Source organism: Cuculus canorus, chromosome 1 (assembly GCF_017976375.1).
Source record: "Cuculus canorus isolate bCucCan1 chromosome 1, bCucCan1.pri, whole genome shotgun sequence".
In the NCBI taxonomy this organism is placed as follows: domain Eukaryota; kingdom Metazoa; phylum Chordata; class Aves; order Cuculiformes; family Cuculidae; genus Cuculus; species Cuculus canorus.
Window position 1 is genome coordinate 177924681 of NC_071401.1, and position 16286 is coordinate 177940966.

General features: G+C 37.0%; 1 protein-coding gene across 1 annotated transcript in view; it reads right to left on the bottom strand.

Moving 5' to 3' along the window:
• CNTN1 (contactin 1) overlaps positions 1–16286 on the bottom strand; it is a 249933-nt gene that overhangs the window by 59079 nt on the left and 174568 nt on the right. Inside the window, exons 7-14 of the mRNA XM_054085331.1 lie at positions 12076–12171; positions 10924–11130; positions 9547–9643; positions 9211–9392; positions 7921–8045; positions 5856–5973; positions 4082–4232; positions 1918–2045 (exon numbers count right to left, since the gene is read on the bottom strand). Of these exons, the coding sequence (XP_053941306.1) occupies positions 1918–2045; positions 4082–4232; positions 5856–5973; positions 7921–8045; positions 9211–9392; positions 9547–9643; positions 10924–11130; positions 12076–12171 (1104 nt within the window). The remainder of the gene's footprint in view (positions 1–1917; positions 2046–4081; positions 4233–5855; positions 5974–7920; positions 8046–9210; positions 9393–9546; positions 9644–10923; positions 11131–12075; positions 12172–16286) is intronic.

Sequence of the window (16286 nt, forward strand, 5' to 3'; positions counted from 1 at the left end):
ATAAAATAAAAGGCCACAGAATATCTTCCTTGTGCCACAACTTATAATATCTTTCCCATCAATATGAGAGTGAAAGTAGGGTACTAAAACCTGGAAGACAATAACCATAAGAATAAAGCTACTAGTTAAACCTAGGTTTGAGCATGCTCCAAGGAGCCCCCTACGCCTCACCATAGACAGAACAGCAAAAAATCCTCAATAAACCAAACATTTCTTGTCATTCTGCCTTAAACAGAAACCTTCCTACTCCAGTAATCTAAAACCTGCTTAACACTGACACTGTGAGAATGGCACAACTACTGGGTTTTGCAGAATGGAGTATCTCAAAGAACTTTGGAGCAACTGGTTAACATCTGATCCCTAAGTCCTCGCTATGGGCACATCCTTAGGTTATGTGCTCCATTCTAGTCTTGTGCCTGCACATTCAGCATTTGGTTCTATCCTCAGTGATTTTCTGAATGTTTGCATAAAGTACTCTACCAGTCTAAGAAGTCTAAGAGGTTGCTGAAAGAGTGGTCCAGCGGCAGTGAACAAACTGTGTGTGGGAAAAAACATCAGACTTTGCAGAGCCTGTCAGTTTCAGAATTAACTTTTGAATTTCCTGTAATCATATGCAATGTCTGAGAATTTTTACGGGCCACATATTGTGCTTGGGAACATAATTTTCAAAGCATTCTTTGTCAACCCTCATCACAGAGTGAAAATAATTTTGAAATATATCATCTGATCCTTCTGTTTCTGCTGTGATGCAAGGGAGACACCTTAGTCTTTTGCTTTTCCTTTTTGATGAATAAGAGCAGAATTTAAAAAAAATAAAATTCTTTATACCTAGTTTAAGTTTTATAAATATTTTTAAATTTTATTATTTTTTATTTGAGTGTTTCATTGTGTGGGCTGAATATGTAAATATTCTTTCTGGGGTTAGAAGATATGAAGGTATGATATGGCTATTAAGAAGCTGGATATTAATTTACATAACCTTTCAAAAGAATTAAATGCCTGAGGGTAATATTAAGACATATAAACCAGCAGAAGATGACAAAAAGTAACTGCAAACATTAAACAAATCTGTTTAATCAAATTAAATTATTATGATTTATTTGGTACAATAAATTTGGTATAATTAATCAGCCAGAAAAATGCTTTCATAAGATCTGATCATACAGATTAATTTTTACATTAGTACATCAATATTATGGCATTCAGCTGCTACATTCAGCATGACCTCTGGAAGAGGCGTTACAAAATGTATGTGATAAATGATTCAGCAATACTTGATAGCCACAGCCGTTCAAGACTGTCACCATTCTTGTCTGTGTTCTACAGCTGTTTATTTACTTGACATCACATTTTAAATACACAATTAAGGATATCAGTATTCAGTAAATACTAATACCCCAAAAAAGAAGTGAATTTAGTAGTGCAATCAATCATACAGCTGTATGTCCCTATCTCACACATTTTAATGCACGTTTCCTTCACTGCAAGGCTCCTTCAGTCTTGCTAACACCTTCCCACCTCCCCACAGAAAAAAAAAGAGAAAACAAAAAAGTAAGGAAGGTCAGTAAGAGTCTCATTTCTTTGTTTGAGTCATGACTGCAGACTTATACCTTAATCTAAGTGCTATGGTACCAAATTGAATGAATGCCTAAAAATGTATCCATTTAATGGATCAGATTTAATATTATCTTATGGAAAAATCAACCTTGAAATTTGAGATACAATCTCAGAACTGGTGTAAACATACACAGTTTCTACTAAGTGATATATTTTAAAAGTCTCAATTAATTGTTTAATGAGCAAGTAAATTAGAAAGAAAAGATGTAAAATGGTTTGCAAAAGCAGTGCAATGCTGGAACAAAAATTAGTGATTCTGAATTAAGGGATCTTATCTGAAACCAACTAATGCAGGTTTACCTGTCATTTCTAGAACACCAGTGCTATTAGCTTTTCCTCGGTTATTTTCTGCAAAACAGGTGTAGCGACCTTCATCCAGCTTTGTGATATTGATAATTTCCAGGCTTCCATCATCCCAGATACGTATGCTTTTGAAAGTGCAAAAAAACCACAGCAAGAGATATTATATATTTGATTTAGAAAACAGTACCTTCAGTATGCATTGTAGTAAGCGAAAAGGCAATTCACAAACATATCTTGGAAGCTCACGTCTAACTACTGCATTTATAAACATGCCTATAGTAAAAAATCATACAGTCCAACAATATCTTGGGTTGGAAGGGACCCTTAAAGGTCATCTCGTCCAATTCTCCTGAGCAGGGCGGGAGCAGGAATATCTTCAACTAGATCAGGTTGCCCAGAGACACCTCCAACCTGACCTTGAACGTTTCCAGGGATGGGACACTTACCACCTCTCTGGGCAACCTGTGCCAGTGTTTCACAACCCTCATTTTCAAAAATTTCTTCCTTATATCTAGTTTGAATCTACCCTCATTTAGTTTAAATCCATTACCCTTTGTCCTATTGCAACAGGTCTTGCTAAACTGTTTGTCCCTATCATTCTTGTAGGGTTTTTTACGCACAGAAAGGCTGCAATAAGGTTTCCCCAAAGCCTTCTCTTCCTCAAGCTGAACAACTCCAACTCTCTCAGCCTTTCTTCAGGTGTTCCATCCCTCTGAGTATCCTCTGGAGTCTGTACAACAGGCTTGTGTCTTTCCTGTGCTAAGAACTCCAGAGCTGGATGCAGTGCTCCAAGGGAAATCTCACCAGAGCGGAGTAGAGGGGCAGAATCACCTCTGACCTACTGACCACATTTCTTTTGATGCAGCCCAGGATACAGTTGGCCTTCTGGGCCGCAAGCATAAATTTCTGACTCATGTCCAGGTTTTCATCCACAAGTATCCCCTTGCCCTTCTTGGCAGGGCTCCTCTCAGTCCCTTCACCCTCCAGCCTATATTGATACTGCAGGACCTGGACGCAGTTGCCTGTAGCTGTTGACAGCCACGCTCCAGTCATGAGATTTACTCCACCAAGTTTCAGTACTGGCAACTAGGTTGTAGCTTTCTAGCAGCACGGCAGCTTTCAACCCCTCTTGTTTGTTGCCCATGCTGCATGCATTGGCGCAGAGGCACTTTCAGCTGGGCTGTTGGCCATGTCACCTTCTTAGAGGAAAACCCTTTAATGCCTTTGAGTTATTTAACTGGTATTTCCCTGTTGACTCCTATTACCTAAGGGACCCCAGGCTCCATTCTGTAAGACTTTAGTGTGCTGCAGTGTAGCCAGCACTTCTCAGAGCTACAAGCTGAGAGCCCTCACTAGCACCTCATTCCTCTAACCTTGGCACGTCATCCTACAGCTTATCACAGTCAAGCCTGACACCATCCTCACTTCCCTTTAAGTCTACTTTAAAACTCTGTCAATGAGTCCTGCCAGCTCACGGGCAAAGACTTTCTTCCTCTTTTGAGAAAGGTGAAGGCTGGTGTCATGTAAACCATCCCATTACCAAAACAAACAAAATTGTGATGGTGACATCAGCTACAGAGCCATGTATTAATAGGTTGGACCTGTCTTTTTCTACTAATGTCACTGCCAGCAACTGGAAGGAGAGAGGCAAAAGTAACCTGTGCTCCACACACCCTTACCAACTGTCCCAAGGCCCTGAAGTCTCTTTTGATCACCCCTGGACTATGCACTGTGGTTTCATCACCACCCACATGGAAGATTGGTAATGGGTAATAGTCTGAGGGCCGTATCAGGCCAGGAAGGTTCCTATTGAAGCTCCAGGGATAATATCTCAGTATGTTGTGGCATGATGAGAAGCCTCAGATTGCTGGAGCAAGAAAGTGTACTTTCATTCATTTATAGTCATTCAAATATTTTTTCTTACAGTTTTGTGATACAATTCAACTCTGAAACATGACCCACAGCAAACAAAGCAGTTAAAGTTGGATACCCTGCTAGCTATTTGGATCCACACTGCTAGTAACATTTTGGCATATCATTTTCATTAAATTAGACACCTCCTGGCCCTGAAATCTGCAAAAGTGAGAACTAGCCTACAGGATAAACAAAAACATAAGGCAGTATTTTTAAGTTTCAGTGTCCACCAACAGTTGATACTGACCGACTCCCATTTACGAGCAATTCTGTTCCTTTGCTCCAGGAGAACTTTGGCTTAGGAGCAGCTTTAGGCTTGCATTCAATGATTACACGGCCTCCTTTAGCTGCTAGGATTTTCTTCTTCATAGGGTTCAGTTCAAAAGTGGGAGGTGAAGCTGAAAGCAAAAATTAACGCAAGCACTGCTGTTAGTGATTTTTCTGCAGAACACGATTTGTTTGCAACATGAAGGTAGATGACAGAACTATTGAATTCTATACAAGCCTCCATTATTCAGACCAGTGAGAAAATAGTAACTATATAGATTTGGTGACAAGTAGATGTTGATCTAAAACAAATAGGAAAAATCATTATCTAGTTCTATGCTGTGTTACACTAGGGGGTTCCTTCTGTTGATTTCTAAACCTTCATCTAAGTTTAACCTAACAAGATCAAAGTCCCCAGAAATCAATACAAAGTTCCTCCTTTTCAAAGGTCTTTTGATGAGTCGTGATAAAATTTAGATTCCTCAAGGCTATTTATGTAAAAAGCTGCTCATTCAATCACGCTTCCTAATAACAGTTTGATTTGCCTTTCAGAGCTTTTAACACTGCTCCAGCAAATTTTAAGGTTGTGCCTTTCTTCCTCCTTGTAGTTTCCTGTTTGGCCAATAGGCCTTAGACAAACACTCATATGTGCAAGAGAAATGACACTTGACTGGAGCAAGCAACACACTTGTGTATCTGAGGTCTGACCTCTGCTTACTGATTTTCTCTTTATTTGTAACCAAATAAAAGAAAAAATGCCTTTAATTATTTTACATCTTTGTGTACCATCATTGTTAATCACATCAGCAAGTGTGTGCACAGCTTGAGGAAACAGAGCTATGAGGTAATTACAGCAGTATAGAGAAAAATTCTGATAAACATCCACAATGTACCAACACTAAATTTTGAAAATATGCATGCAAAAAGTGCTCGTTTCCAAGCAACAAGTCTGGTAGTGAACACATAGTAATGGAAGACTAATGAAGGATGAAGTATTGTTGTGCAGTGGGTTGGGGAATTAAAGAATAGTTTAGCACTTGGGAAAGTCTGGAGGCAAGCATGAGATAGAAAGAATCCAGGGTAACTACTGCAGGGAAATCTTCATACCATACAGCCAGTACACCTGCTCTAACGGCATCAGTAAAAATGTTGGAAACTGTTTTAAGCCTAAGCACTCTGGATCTGAAAGTCAAACTTTCGACAGGATGCTCCTCAGGAAAACCCAATGGATAATAAATACATGCACCCATCAAATGGGACAGCTACACTGCACACTTTACAGCTGGTCTTAATGGGTTCTGGAAGGCAAAATCAAAGGGGAGAGTGAAGACGGAGAGCTTCAAAGGCCTGACGACTGACAGCATGGTTTCTAAAAATGCACTTTTTGCCCCACAGAAGAGTGAGCATAGGTGAGCAAAAAAGGAAACACTTCTCAAACAGTTCTGCAATCTTGAAAGGGTAGACAGCAACTCTATGCACTTAACACAGTTTCTGCACTACCAGTTCCTCTAGGTAATAGTAGCAAGCAACCATCAGAAATAATACAGCAAGTGTTCCCCATACATTAGTAACTTGATTCATCAAGTCATTGCCGAAACCCAGCTAGAGAGCTCAAATAAATGCCACCTCACCTAGATTCAGTGAGGGCTCTTAGCTTTATCCTCACAGGATTCTGTTACCAAACAATGCTTGCAAATACGACTGATATCTTACTCAAACCTGAAATAGTAAATAGAGCAAATAATCCCACTGACCCACAATCTTCAGTTCAGCATTTGCATAAATAATTCCATGCGTGTTTTCTGCTATACATTGGTACATGCCGGCATCGTCAAAGGTCAGACTTTGAAGTCTTAGTTCACCTTTCCGGAACTAAAACACAGAATCAATAAAACAACAAGATATTCATATAGACTATGCATGCTGGAGAATTCATAACTATCCATATTTCACTGTTATTATTTTTTAGCTACACTGTTCAGAATAGAGTCCCTCACACAACATTCAGGCACCAGTGACATTTTATTTTACCATGTTACATTTCAGTCTTTGTGACGTGTTCACTCTCTCTTTTTTTTTAAAGAAAGATTCAGTCTCTGTTACTATTTTTCTGGAAAAGTCCCAGCTGAGTGGCACTAGACATACCTACTCTTCAGTCCACTGTCACCACACCAATGCAAACACTACTGATTCAGAAATAAGAAGCAAGAAATCAAATTAATTTTATGCACATAAGCTTTGTTTCTCCATGCTCAGTGTTTGGTGTGTTATAGTAATGTACATCAAAGCAAGTTCCAGTGAGGCAGGAGTTTTTCAGAAGATACCTCTGTGAGGTAGTAAAAACTATTTTTGATTACTTTGTTTTAATATTAAAAGAAAGAAAATATACTAAACAAAAATAAAGTACTTGATCTATTTCCAAAAAAAATGTGTATAAAAATCCACCAAGTGCGGTGCAGTGTTTTGTAAATCACAAATGGACATGAAATCCTTTTTGAAAGCTCATGTTAATAAATTCTGTTTTCTTGCGAAAATCAAGCTTAAAAGCTTCAAATCTCTTCTATAAGTCAATTGGAATGCACAGAGCAGTGGTAGATTAAAAGAATACTTGTTACCTTAAATAAAAAAATATTGAAGGAAACCGATTTCGTGTACAATTTTATTTAGAAACGTTTAAAACAGTTTTTCTACAAAGAATCTTTATTTTGTGCTAAATAAAGCTACCTGATTTTGAAACAAACTAATTCTCAAGGTAATTTAAATATTTTTGCAATTTTCCATTTGGAAATCATCTTGTAATACAGAGCATAATCTTCTGTTGTACTCCTGGAGTACACACCATTTTCTGCAATCCAGTATGTAGATTTTGTCAGTGAAAGCCAAGTTCATTGGGGACTGTCAAGCAATTCACTTGCTAAATTACTTGCTTGTAATAACTACAGAAGCTAGAAAACAGCATTGTTTTAGCTGGTTTAAGCTATCTCCATATGGCAGATGGTGATGTCCCTCTTCTCCCTCCAATCTCCCACGTTTTTCTTAAGATAATGCAGCCAAAACAACGCTGCTTCATCATCCTTTTTTGTTTGCTTGCCCAGATCAGTGTCACCACAGCTCAATAGATGAAGCGTTACATTGTGCCCTCTTCTATTGTCTTTGCTTTTTAATGACTCATCATACAGCATGAGCAATGGATATTAAATAAGTTGTTAAAAAGCCTGGAGAGAAAATCTAAACAAATCATGCAATGCGATAAACTTAAATCATCAAATGATGCTCATTTAAACCTCACATCACCTAAGCCAGTGGAATCTTGCCATATTCTGTGTCTAGAAAAAAATACGAGAAAGTACAAAATATAGAAAAACTAACGATCATTTAAAAATAATTCGTTCTTCTCATGTTTCTACTGACTCCATTTTTTTCTTACATTTTTAGACATGCTCATGTTTAATGTGGTAAAATGGATTATTTTTAGAGGGAAGATGGTAGACGTTTTTATCCAGGGAGAAGAACATAGCATTTACTTATAAATGTCTCAAGAAAAAAGGATATCCACATCACAAACATGTGGTAAAAAGGCAAATGCAAAACTCAGAGCTAAATATTAAATAGCCAGAAGAAATACATTTCAAAAACTGAAGAGAGGATTGAGATGAAACTTTAAAAAAATTGATTTTAATCTCTAATGCAAGTGGAATCAGCAAATATTTGTATAATTACAATTAATTTTCTTTTAACCTTTTACTTCTGCATGCTTCAAAAAATCACTTCCATCAGCTAAACAATCAAATCTTGTGTTAACTACGGCAATATACTTACCGAGACACCATTCTTCAACCATCTGATTGTTGGAATAGGCTTGCCTGTAGCAACACAAGGCCAATATAGGTCACTGCCTATATCCTTCTCTGTGTCATTGATATGTTCTACCCACTCAGGAGAGGCTGAAGAATAAAAAATGTGATGCTTTGTAAGGATGGCAGATACATATTTATTTAGCATTGCAATATATTGATTCCACTGTTTCTTTTCACGATAGTTCACAGGCCACACAAAGTACTGATGGTAACTCAGCAATGCACCAGGACTAGAAAGAGTGATGTGAAGACGTTTCTGTCGTACCCCATAGATTCAAAATCACTTCAAACTACTTCTTATGAGAAGAAAAGATGGAACTGAAATAGTGCTTCATGGATGTCCAAAGATATAAGATGTTACTTTTTACACTGACCAGTGGAAATTATTCAATGACATCATCAAAATGATAGCTAAATTACATTAAATTGTTCAAATTATCTACGTATTGAAAGGTTCTAAAAAAAAGTATATTCTCTTGGTCCAGAAAGAAATTAAAGAAATTACTGCCGAAAGTGACTAAGGTTTTTCCAAGCAAACAAATCTATTAGCTTTACCTATAACAACCAGCAACAACCTCCCACATCAGTTTTGAATTGATCCAGCTAAGTTCAAGCACTTAACTAAGGGTCTTAACTCAGGAAAGGTTCTGTACAGTCAATGAAAAGAGACAAAAATCTTCTGAACGTAAATCAGATGTCAGGTATGACCTTTTCATGTCACAGTTCTGTGAATAAGTCTCGGTGAAGGAGTCAGGTGACTTGGGATGATTTCACTGTGAGCAATACGATAATATATTTTGGTTCCTTCATTTAACGACACGCATGAAGGGAAGGGACAGAGGCTGAAGGAATAAGGAATTGACTGTAGCTAATAAGAGCTAAAATGGTTAGAAAAGACAAATGAAATTAGGAAACGAGAAAGCGTAACAAATCTTCTTCTTCCTGCCTCTTTTTTCACTTCAAGTACTCAGAATGTATTTAATTTCCATTATGCATAATTATATTAACAGACATTGCTGTCAAAGTGTATATACAGTTATCTTAACCAGACAAATTGAGTAGCTGTTCAATTAATACACAAATGTTATGCCTGGCATTCAGTGCATGAGTTTTCCTTTTGCTCTAATAACTTGAACAGCACTGTGTCAGGATGGTGCTGTAAGTCAGCACTGACATCAAATGTGTGAACACAAATACTTCCAACATAAGTAAAAGTAACCTATATCACGAAGAATAAAATTGTTCTACCTACCTTGTACATAAATTCTTGCTTGATGTTTGTCTTTTCCTTTATAGTTTTCAGCTTCACACTCATAAAGTCCTTCATCTTCATATTGAATATTGAAGATCTTAAGAACTGCACCAGACATGCTTATCTCAGCGGTGGCTGGCATGGGTTCAAGATATTTACTCCATCTGAGTTCAGGAACCGGACTTGAAAAGGTACAGTGAAGTACAAATCAGCATGCTCAAGAACTAGCTTTTAAATTGCAGACTACAACAAAGCATTTGATGATGAAACAAGCATTTTCATTCCCTGGAATATGAAAGCAAACAGTGCTCTACAATGATTTTAAAACATACTTACTTCCCAAGAGCAAAACACTCCAGGGTCACATTTTGCCCCAAGAGAGCATACGTGTCCTTGAATTTCACCTTGATATCAGCAGGATATACTTTTGCACCTAACATGAAAAAAAGAGATTATCAGAAAAGGCATGGAAGAAAAAAACCAGCTATTAAGTATTCCACAGTTCAAGAAAACGGTTCTTAAAATTCCAGACAAAATTCTTCTTTACAGTGAATAAACAGCCCACCCATCCACGAAGTCTGACTTAGCACTGAACTTTTAATAGTAACATAGAATTGTTTTATTCAGCAACTAGTTATCGTTCTCTGGATGGTAATGCCTAACATCTTTTACAGTACAGTACTTTAAAATAAACTCATTTACTTGCACTTGAAGTGTGATGATGTACTGTGTGCGTAGGTAGAGAGAAAAGACTGAGTTTCTATTTTCCATAAATATTTTTACTGGATGGAATATTTTGAATTATTGTGAATTTAAGCTATGTATTACCTTAGTAAATATATGAAGCAACTAGAACCAGCAAATCTGTAGCTTAGTGAGTATACAGGGATACAAATTTAATCAAATCTACCTACTGGTGTTCCCCTTAGGACTCCTCTTGCAGTTCTTCTATATAAAAATCTCTGTATGAGTATTGGATATGGAAAATTTGGAAAAAGATCACTGATTTGTAATTACCCAAATTCAACCACAGTTCTTCACTATAATATGGGATACTTAACAGATAAACAGGACAACGAAATCCCAACAGCCAGTTTATGAGACTCTAGTCTCATAAGTCTCAACAGTCTGAAGTGGCAGAAAGGACCTTGATTAGAATTTGGAAAACATGCAGTTTTCATGAAGAAATGGCAGATAATAACTTAGTACACAAAGCCATATAGGTTCCTTGGGGATTGGCCAAGCCCTTTAGGCCACTGTTGGATAGGAAATTTCAGCAGAGGAAAAAGATTTTCCATTTTCAGAGGGGATTTCCGGGGGGAAAAAAAAAATCCTAAAGCTATTCATAAACTTTTACATAGCTTCTGCTTTACAGTCACACCCCTTTGAACCAATGCCAAAACCGAAAAAGATTTAAAAGATTTTGTGATAAGTACATGGGCTTATCACATAAAAGAGATAGGGACTCTGGAGATGAGAACTCTGTTCTCAATGATATGGAAGGAAATTTGTAAATGAATCCAAGTAGTTTTCCTTCACAGAGTTTTCATTGGAACTGATTTGGACCTCTGTATGTGGAAAACTAAACTAAATGATGCAGTAGCCATTATAACTTGCTATATAATTGTCCTCAAAGATCTGAAAGTAGTTATGAATGAGCAAAATTAAAAGACAGAACGTTGCATGTACATAGTATTTCCAGTAAATACTTACGATCGGACTGTGGAATAAGTGGAATAAATTTACTGAATACACTCTTCGTTATTGAAGGGCTGGACACAAAACATGAATAATTGCCTTTATCTGATGCTTCTACATTTGCAATGTAGAGATTGCCATTCGTCTGTGACACAAATCGTCGTTTGTCCAAAGTAATAAATACTGGGAACTCATTTAGAAGCCAGCGATAACTGAGGTCATCTGAGGGAAAATATTTTCTAGTCAATAGTAAAGAACAATACTACCAGCTACTAAAGTCATGGAATACTGGCTACATGTAAATTACTTTGTTCTGACGTCTAGCTTATAGATCTTTTCTTTGGGAGAGGCACCTAGGTACACGTCTAATATCCGTCTACATCGAACATCAGGGTACTGCTGCTATAACTGCAGGTTACCCTGGATCCAGATACCATGTGCATGGTTCCCCTTGGGCACAGCCTTCCCACAGGAACCAGAGCCTGGGAGAGGGAGATGGGCAGCTGGGTCTTGCCCTGACTCAACTGAGAAACTGGGAAGCCCCTGACAATATCGAAACTAGGCCTTTTTACTAGAAATATGTCTCAGTTCTTCAGTTCCTGGCAATATTTAGACACAGAGAATAAAAACTAAAATATTATCCCATTTCACAAAGTAAAAGAGATGCTAACAGCCCAATTAACCCCTCATGATGAAACTACAGATGCTTGAGGTAATGGGCACAATCCCTGCAGAGATCTTCAGTAGCTAACACTAACAGAAAGGCACTTCAAGAGTGTAAGTAGCCTCACCATGATAATTTCTGTTGTGACAACTTCATTAGGTGGAATGAAGCTAGACCCTGTCCATGGCCAGTAGAAAGTCTGGGATGACAGTGATACAGTGACATATACTCAGGTCATTTGAATGGTAGGCTAAACCTCCCCTCCTTTACCAAGATTTGTTTGAGTCATGTTATTTTTAATATCAAAACCTGTCTGCAAATTCAACAACAGCTTCTACGTATGGTTAAACATATATTCAAAATGGAAACCTAACCTAAATAGTAATTCTCAATGACATAAAAGCTACTATTTAAGCAAATTTAAAGTAATTTTTAAACAATAAATGTTATTTCTGTCTTGCATTCTCAAGCAGTTGAATATGAAGCACTTTGAGCTGCATTACCTGGGTAGTGGTAAGGGGGTTCACAAAGAAGTACTGCTCCAACACCTTCTCGCACTTTAACCTCATAACGTTCTTCAGGTGGAAAAGGATCCAGATCTAGATTAAAAAAAAAGGTAGGAGAGGAAAACTGTGGGGTTTTCACTACAATTTTTTTATAATTTTGTTATTTTCAGTCTGGTAGAGACAAATATAAAAACACAAGAACATCTATCAGTTAGATAGATACCTGTGGACCCGTAATGCCAGGTTTGCTCATTTAAACTTCGTTATTATCAAGTGTAATTAATTTTTTTTACAATATTTTAGTCATCATAAGCACAAATGCAAGATTAAAAAAAAAAAAAAAAAAAAAAGTAGTGCAGATTCTACTCCTAGAAGGAATCCCAGGAAAAGGATTTTAATCTTTCAACTGGCTTCTCCAAAATGTGAGTTTAATTCTTTACTGCAACTTCAATTAGCTTCTCTAAAATGATATGGCTATCCCTCCTGACAACTCCAACTGCAAGGACTGGTAAGCAGTCAATTCAGACACACCATTTGTACCAGAGGTTTGGGACAGAAGGGGCTCTCGGATCCCTGATTTACTCTCGTAAAAGGATAAAGAAAGTATTTTATGGAGCTACTTATTACCCCACAGACTGCAGGAGAATAGTAATGTCATCTGCAGAGGTAAGACAACAGTTCCACAAGTAACTTCAGCTAGGTCAGTAACCACACTTTGCTGCTTCTTGTCACTCTCATTTTGTTTATCCAGCCTGAAATTAAACTATAAACATCTTGAGGCAGGGAACATTTCTTGTGAAGCTTCTCCATGTCACCAAGCACGATGAGATTATAGAGAACCTAATTAATGATACTGTGGTACTAACAACGCATCCATAACTGCCAAGCGCACAGCCTCTGAATGCAATATTCTACCACAGAAATCATCAAGAATAACGTCATTCAGATTAATTCAGCTTTCTTCAATAGCAGGTAGCTATCCAGTTCTACTAAATTCCTGAGGCTGGCTCTGAGCTATAAAACTTAAGTTCAAGAGCAGTCAGCCAGAAAGAATAAAGAAAAAATTAGGACAGAGCTAAGTAGAAAAAGAGACTGGTAGACTATTAGTAAACAGAGATTACTGACTACTGTAAATTGCAACATGTAGTTAAGCAGATCCAGTAGTAACTTTTCATTACCTAAAAATAATTAATCTCTTAACTTTGTAACAACTGCTACATTTAGTAAATAGAATACAGGTTAAAGATTCCTCCAAGGCCAACCACAGCTGTCAGACCTGAATGACAAGAAGAATCTAGGAGCCAAATGTCATTATACTTTGTCAAACTCCAGGAGAGTTACATCAGTCTCTGGGGAAAGATGCCTCTCCCAACTTGCGAAATACTAATAGTTTATTCTCCTCAAGCAGACCAGAAGGTAATACAGATCTTTCTGGTGACTGACTGTATCATGACTGGATGAATGCCTAAATGGTAGGCATTGTAATGGGTCATTCTAATGATTTCTGATTATTATTTTAAATAATTTTACCCTATGTCTTAGTGCAATTAATGTATTCAGTTCTCCACAACTAGCTTTCAATTAATTTGGAATATTACTCTTTGATAAAAAAGAAATTAAGCATACCGGACTAACTTAGTAAGAATTAGCTATTTGACCAGGCAGGTTTTGTAATTGAAGCCAAAGAAGTTTTTTTGCACAGATTGGAATATCCATATTCTTATAATATCTGCAGTAGTTTCAGTTTACTTCCTATCCATTTGCCAGCATGGATCTTACTAAAAGACTACTTTGTCTTCAAAATATTGACTGATTGCTACTGCAAACATCAATTTCCTCGTTCCAGAGCTTCTGATCATCTTGTAAATTTGCCACTGTTATTCACTTCTACTTTCTTTGGAACAGACTTATGTTTAAGATCTCTTGCAGAAATAGGAAAAAATGAAAAATTGCAAGCATTACCAAAAAATGTATTGCTAATTTGCTACTGCTTTGCATATGGATGGTGTAGGTTTGATGGAAGGAAAACCTTCAACTGCTTTCAAGTTATTTTTAGCTATTATAAGATTATGTTTTAAGTGTATACATATAGCATTCTTGAATAACCTTTGGGACAGCCACAACAAATTTAAAGACATAGAAATGTAAAACATTATGTTAGTCCAGAAATAGAATGGTCTATGTTTGGTGCAGGAAAGCCATACAATTATTGAGATGTAATTGTATACCTTCTTCCTACTCATGAAATACTCTGTAGTCTGATTTGGTCTTGGTATCTTCTTTGCATAAGCAGTACTTGATTGTTACTCACTAATTACAATAAGTGTGATTCCACGAAGAAGATATTTATTTTTAGCTAGAATGAAAGGATTAGCATAATCACTGCACTTCTATATGCACGCAGTTACTATCTAGAGAGTGGAAATTTCTCTTTGGCATTCTTTCAGCCTCTCTGCTATGAAATTGCTGCATTTTACTATTCTGAAATGGTTTCCCAGAAAGTAGAACAGTGTATCACCTTCTGATTTTCCTCAGCATGCACCAAAAAGCCAATTATTTTTCCTGCAGGATAAAATTCCTTCCTTCAGGATTATGTGTGTAACAACTAAAAAAAACCAGTTTAAAGTATTTTAAAGCACTGGATCTATAAAGATGTAGTTCTACTAAAGACAGTGTTCTCAGATGGATTAACTGACAAGAAGTTTATGAAAGAATCTGACCTTTGTTCCTTTAAATAAATTTGACAATAAGACAAAATTACAGCGTCTCGCTCATGTACAGCTGATCAAGACATTCTGAAAACTTTTGAGTGGTTGTGGTCATTTTTCAATCAGTTTAACACAAGCAAAGCCACAAAAACTTCCATCAAAGATCAGACATTTTCTATATTCATTTCAGAAACTCTAAACCAAATTCTTTAGAAACAGCAATTGTGGAAGGAAATTTTTTTATAAGTGATCATAAAAAGGAGAAGGGAAGAAATACAACAGTGTAAAGAAAAACGACTATCATTGTTTTAACAGGTATTTGCCAGCTTCCAGCTATCTTTTTTGTTCTATTTCTTGCCTCTTTGCCCTATTATCCTAATAAATATTTAATAATATTTAAATATTATATATTAGGGTTATGTTAAGTATAATTGTCCAGTACACTATCAATGTTCAGCTCATGCAGTCTGTGAGCTGGTGAGCATGAAAACACACCTGACTGTTCTAATTCTACTTTTTTTTCCCATCTATTATGTATATTTCATTTTTAAGCAGCTACAGCTCTTGTTGTAGCTTTTATCCTACTGGTTGTTCAGGACTGGCACCATGGATGCCTGCTGTAGATATAAATAAATATCGTGTAAACTTAATTTTGATGTCATCTCCATTAGAAGTCGGTAACAGCTTGGCTTTACAAAATACATTGGGTAAAATACAGACTAAGACTAGGTCAATTAAGATATGATCCATCAGCTCATTATAGGCTCTGAGTTTCCCTCATACATGTGGTCCCACAGTCTTATTATTACAAGCAGAAAGCAGAACTTTTCATCTCTGATCTTATATAGTAAGGAGTGAATTCTGCTCATGGAGGCAGAAAGCCAAGATGGGCAGTAAGCACTTGATGTCAGGATTAAAGGGCACACAGGGCTTTGTGAATGGATTCCTTTTTTTGTGGACTCCTCTTTTTGTCCTCTGATGAAAAAATATATCCAGGGAACAAAAGCACATTAAAATAAAATCAAATAAAAATCCCAAACCCTGTCTTCAGTCAATAAAACGTTACATTAGTCTTCATGTAGTACATCAGTTTTTTACAATGTATGTATTTATTGACAGTGCAGGTCTGTGTATATGCATGCATTCACATGATTGGTCCATGGATATCTGAAGCTGACAGAAATGTCCCCCAAGCAGGGTCTTCATCCTAGCCTCGGAATCAGGGAGCACACTTTACTAGTGAGTGCCATGCCTCTCTCCTGCAGGCATCCCAGTTGTGTTTGCACAGCAGAAGTGCCTCATCACCATATGCCCCTGCTTGGATCTTTATACAGTGACTATTACCCCTCAGGTCCTGCCATGATTTAAAAAGAGTCTGGACATCATTATCTCAGGATCTGGCTCCATCAGTCTCTTCAATTAATAATTTAACAATAACTCACTGAGAAGGTTGTCATATCAGCTGAATGCTGAAGAATATAAAATGCTTACAAAACTTAT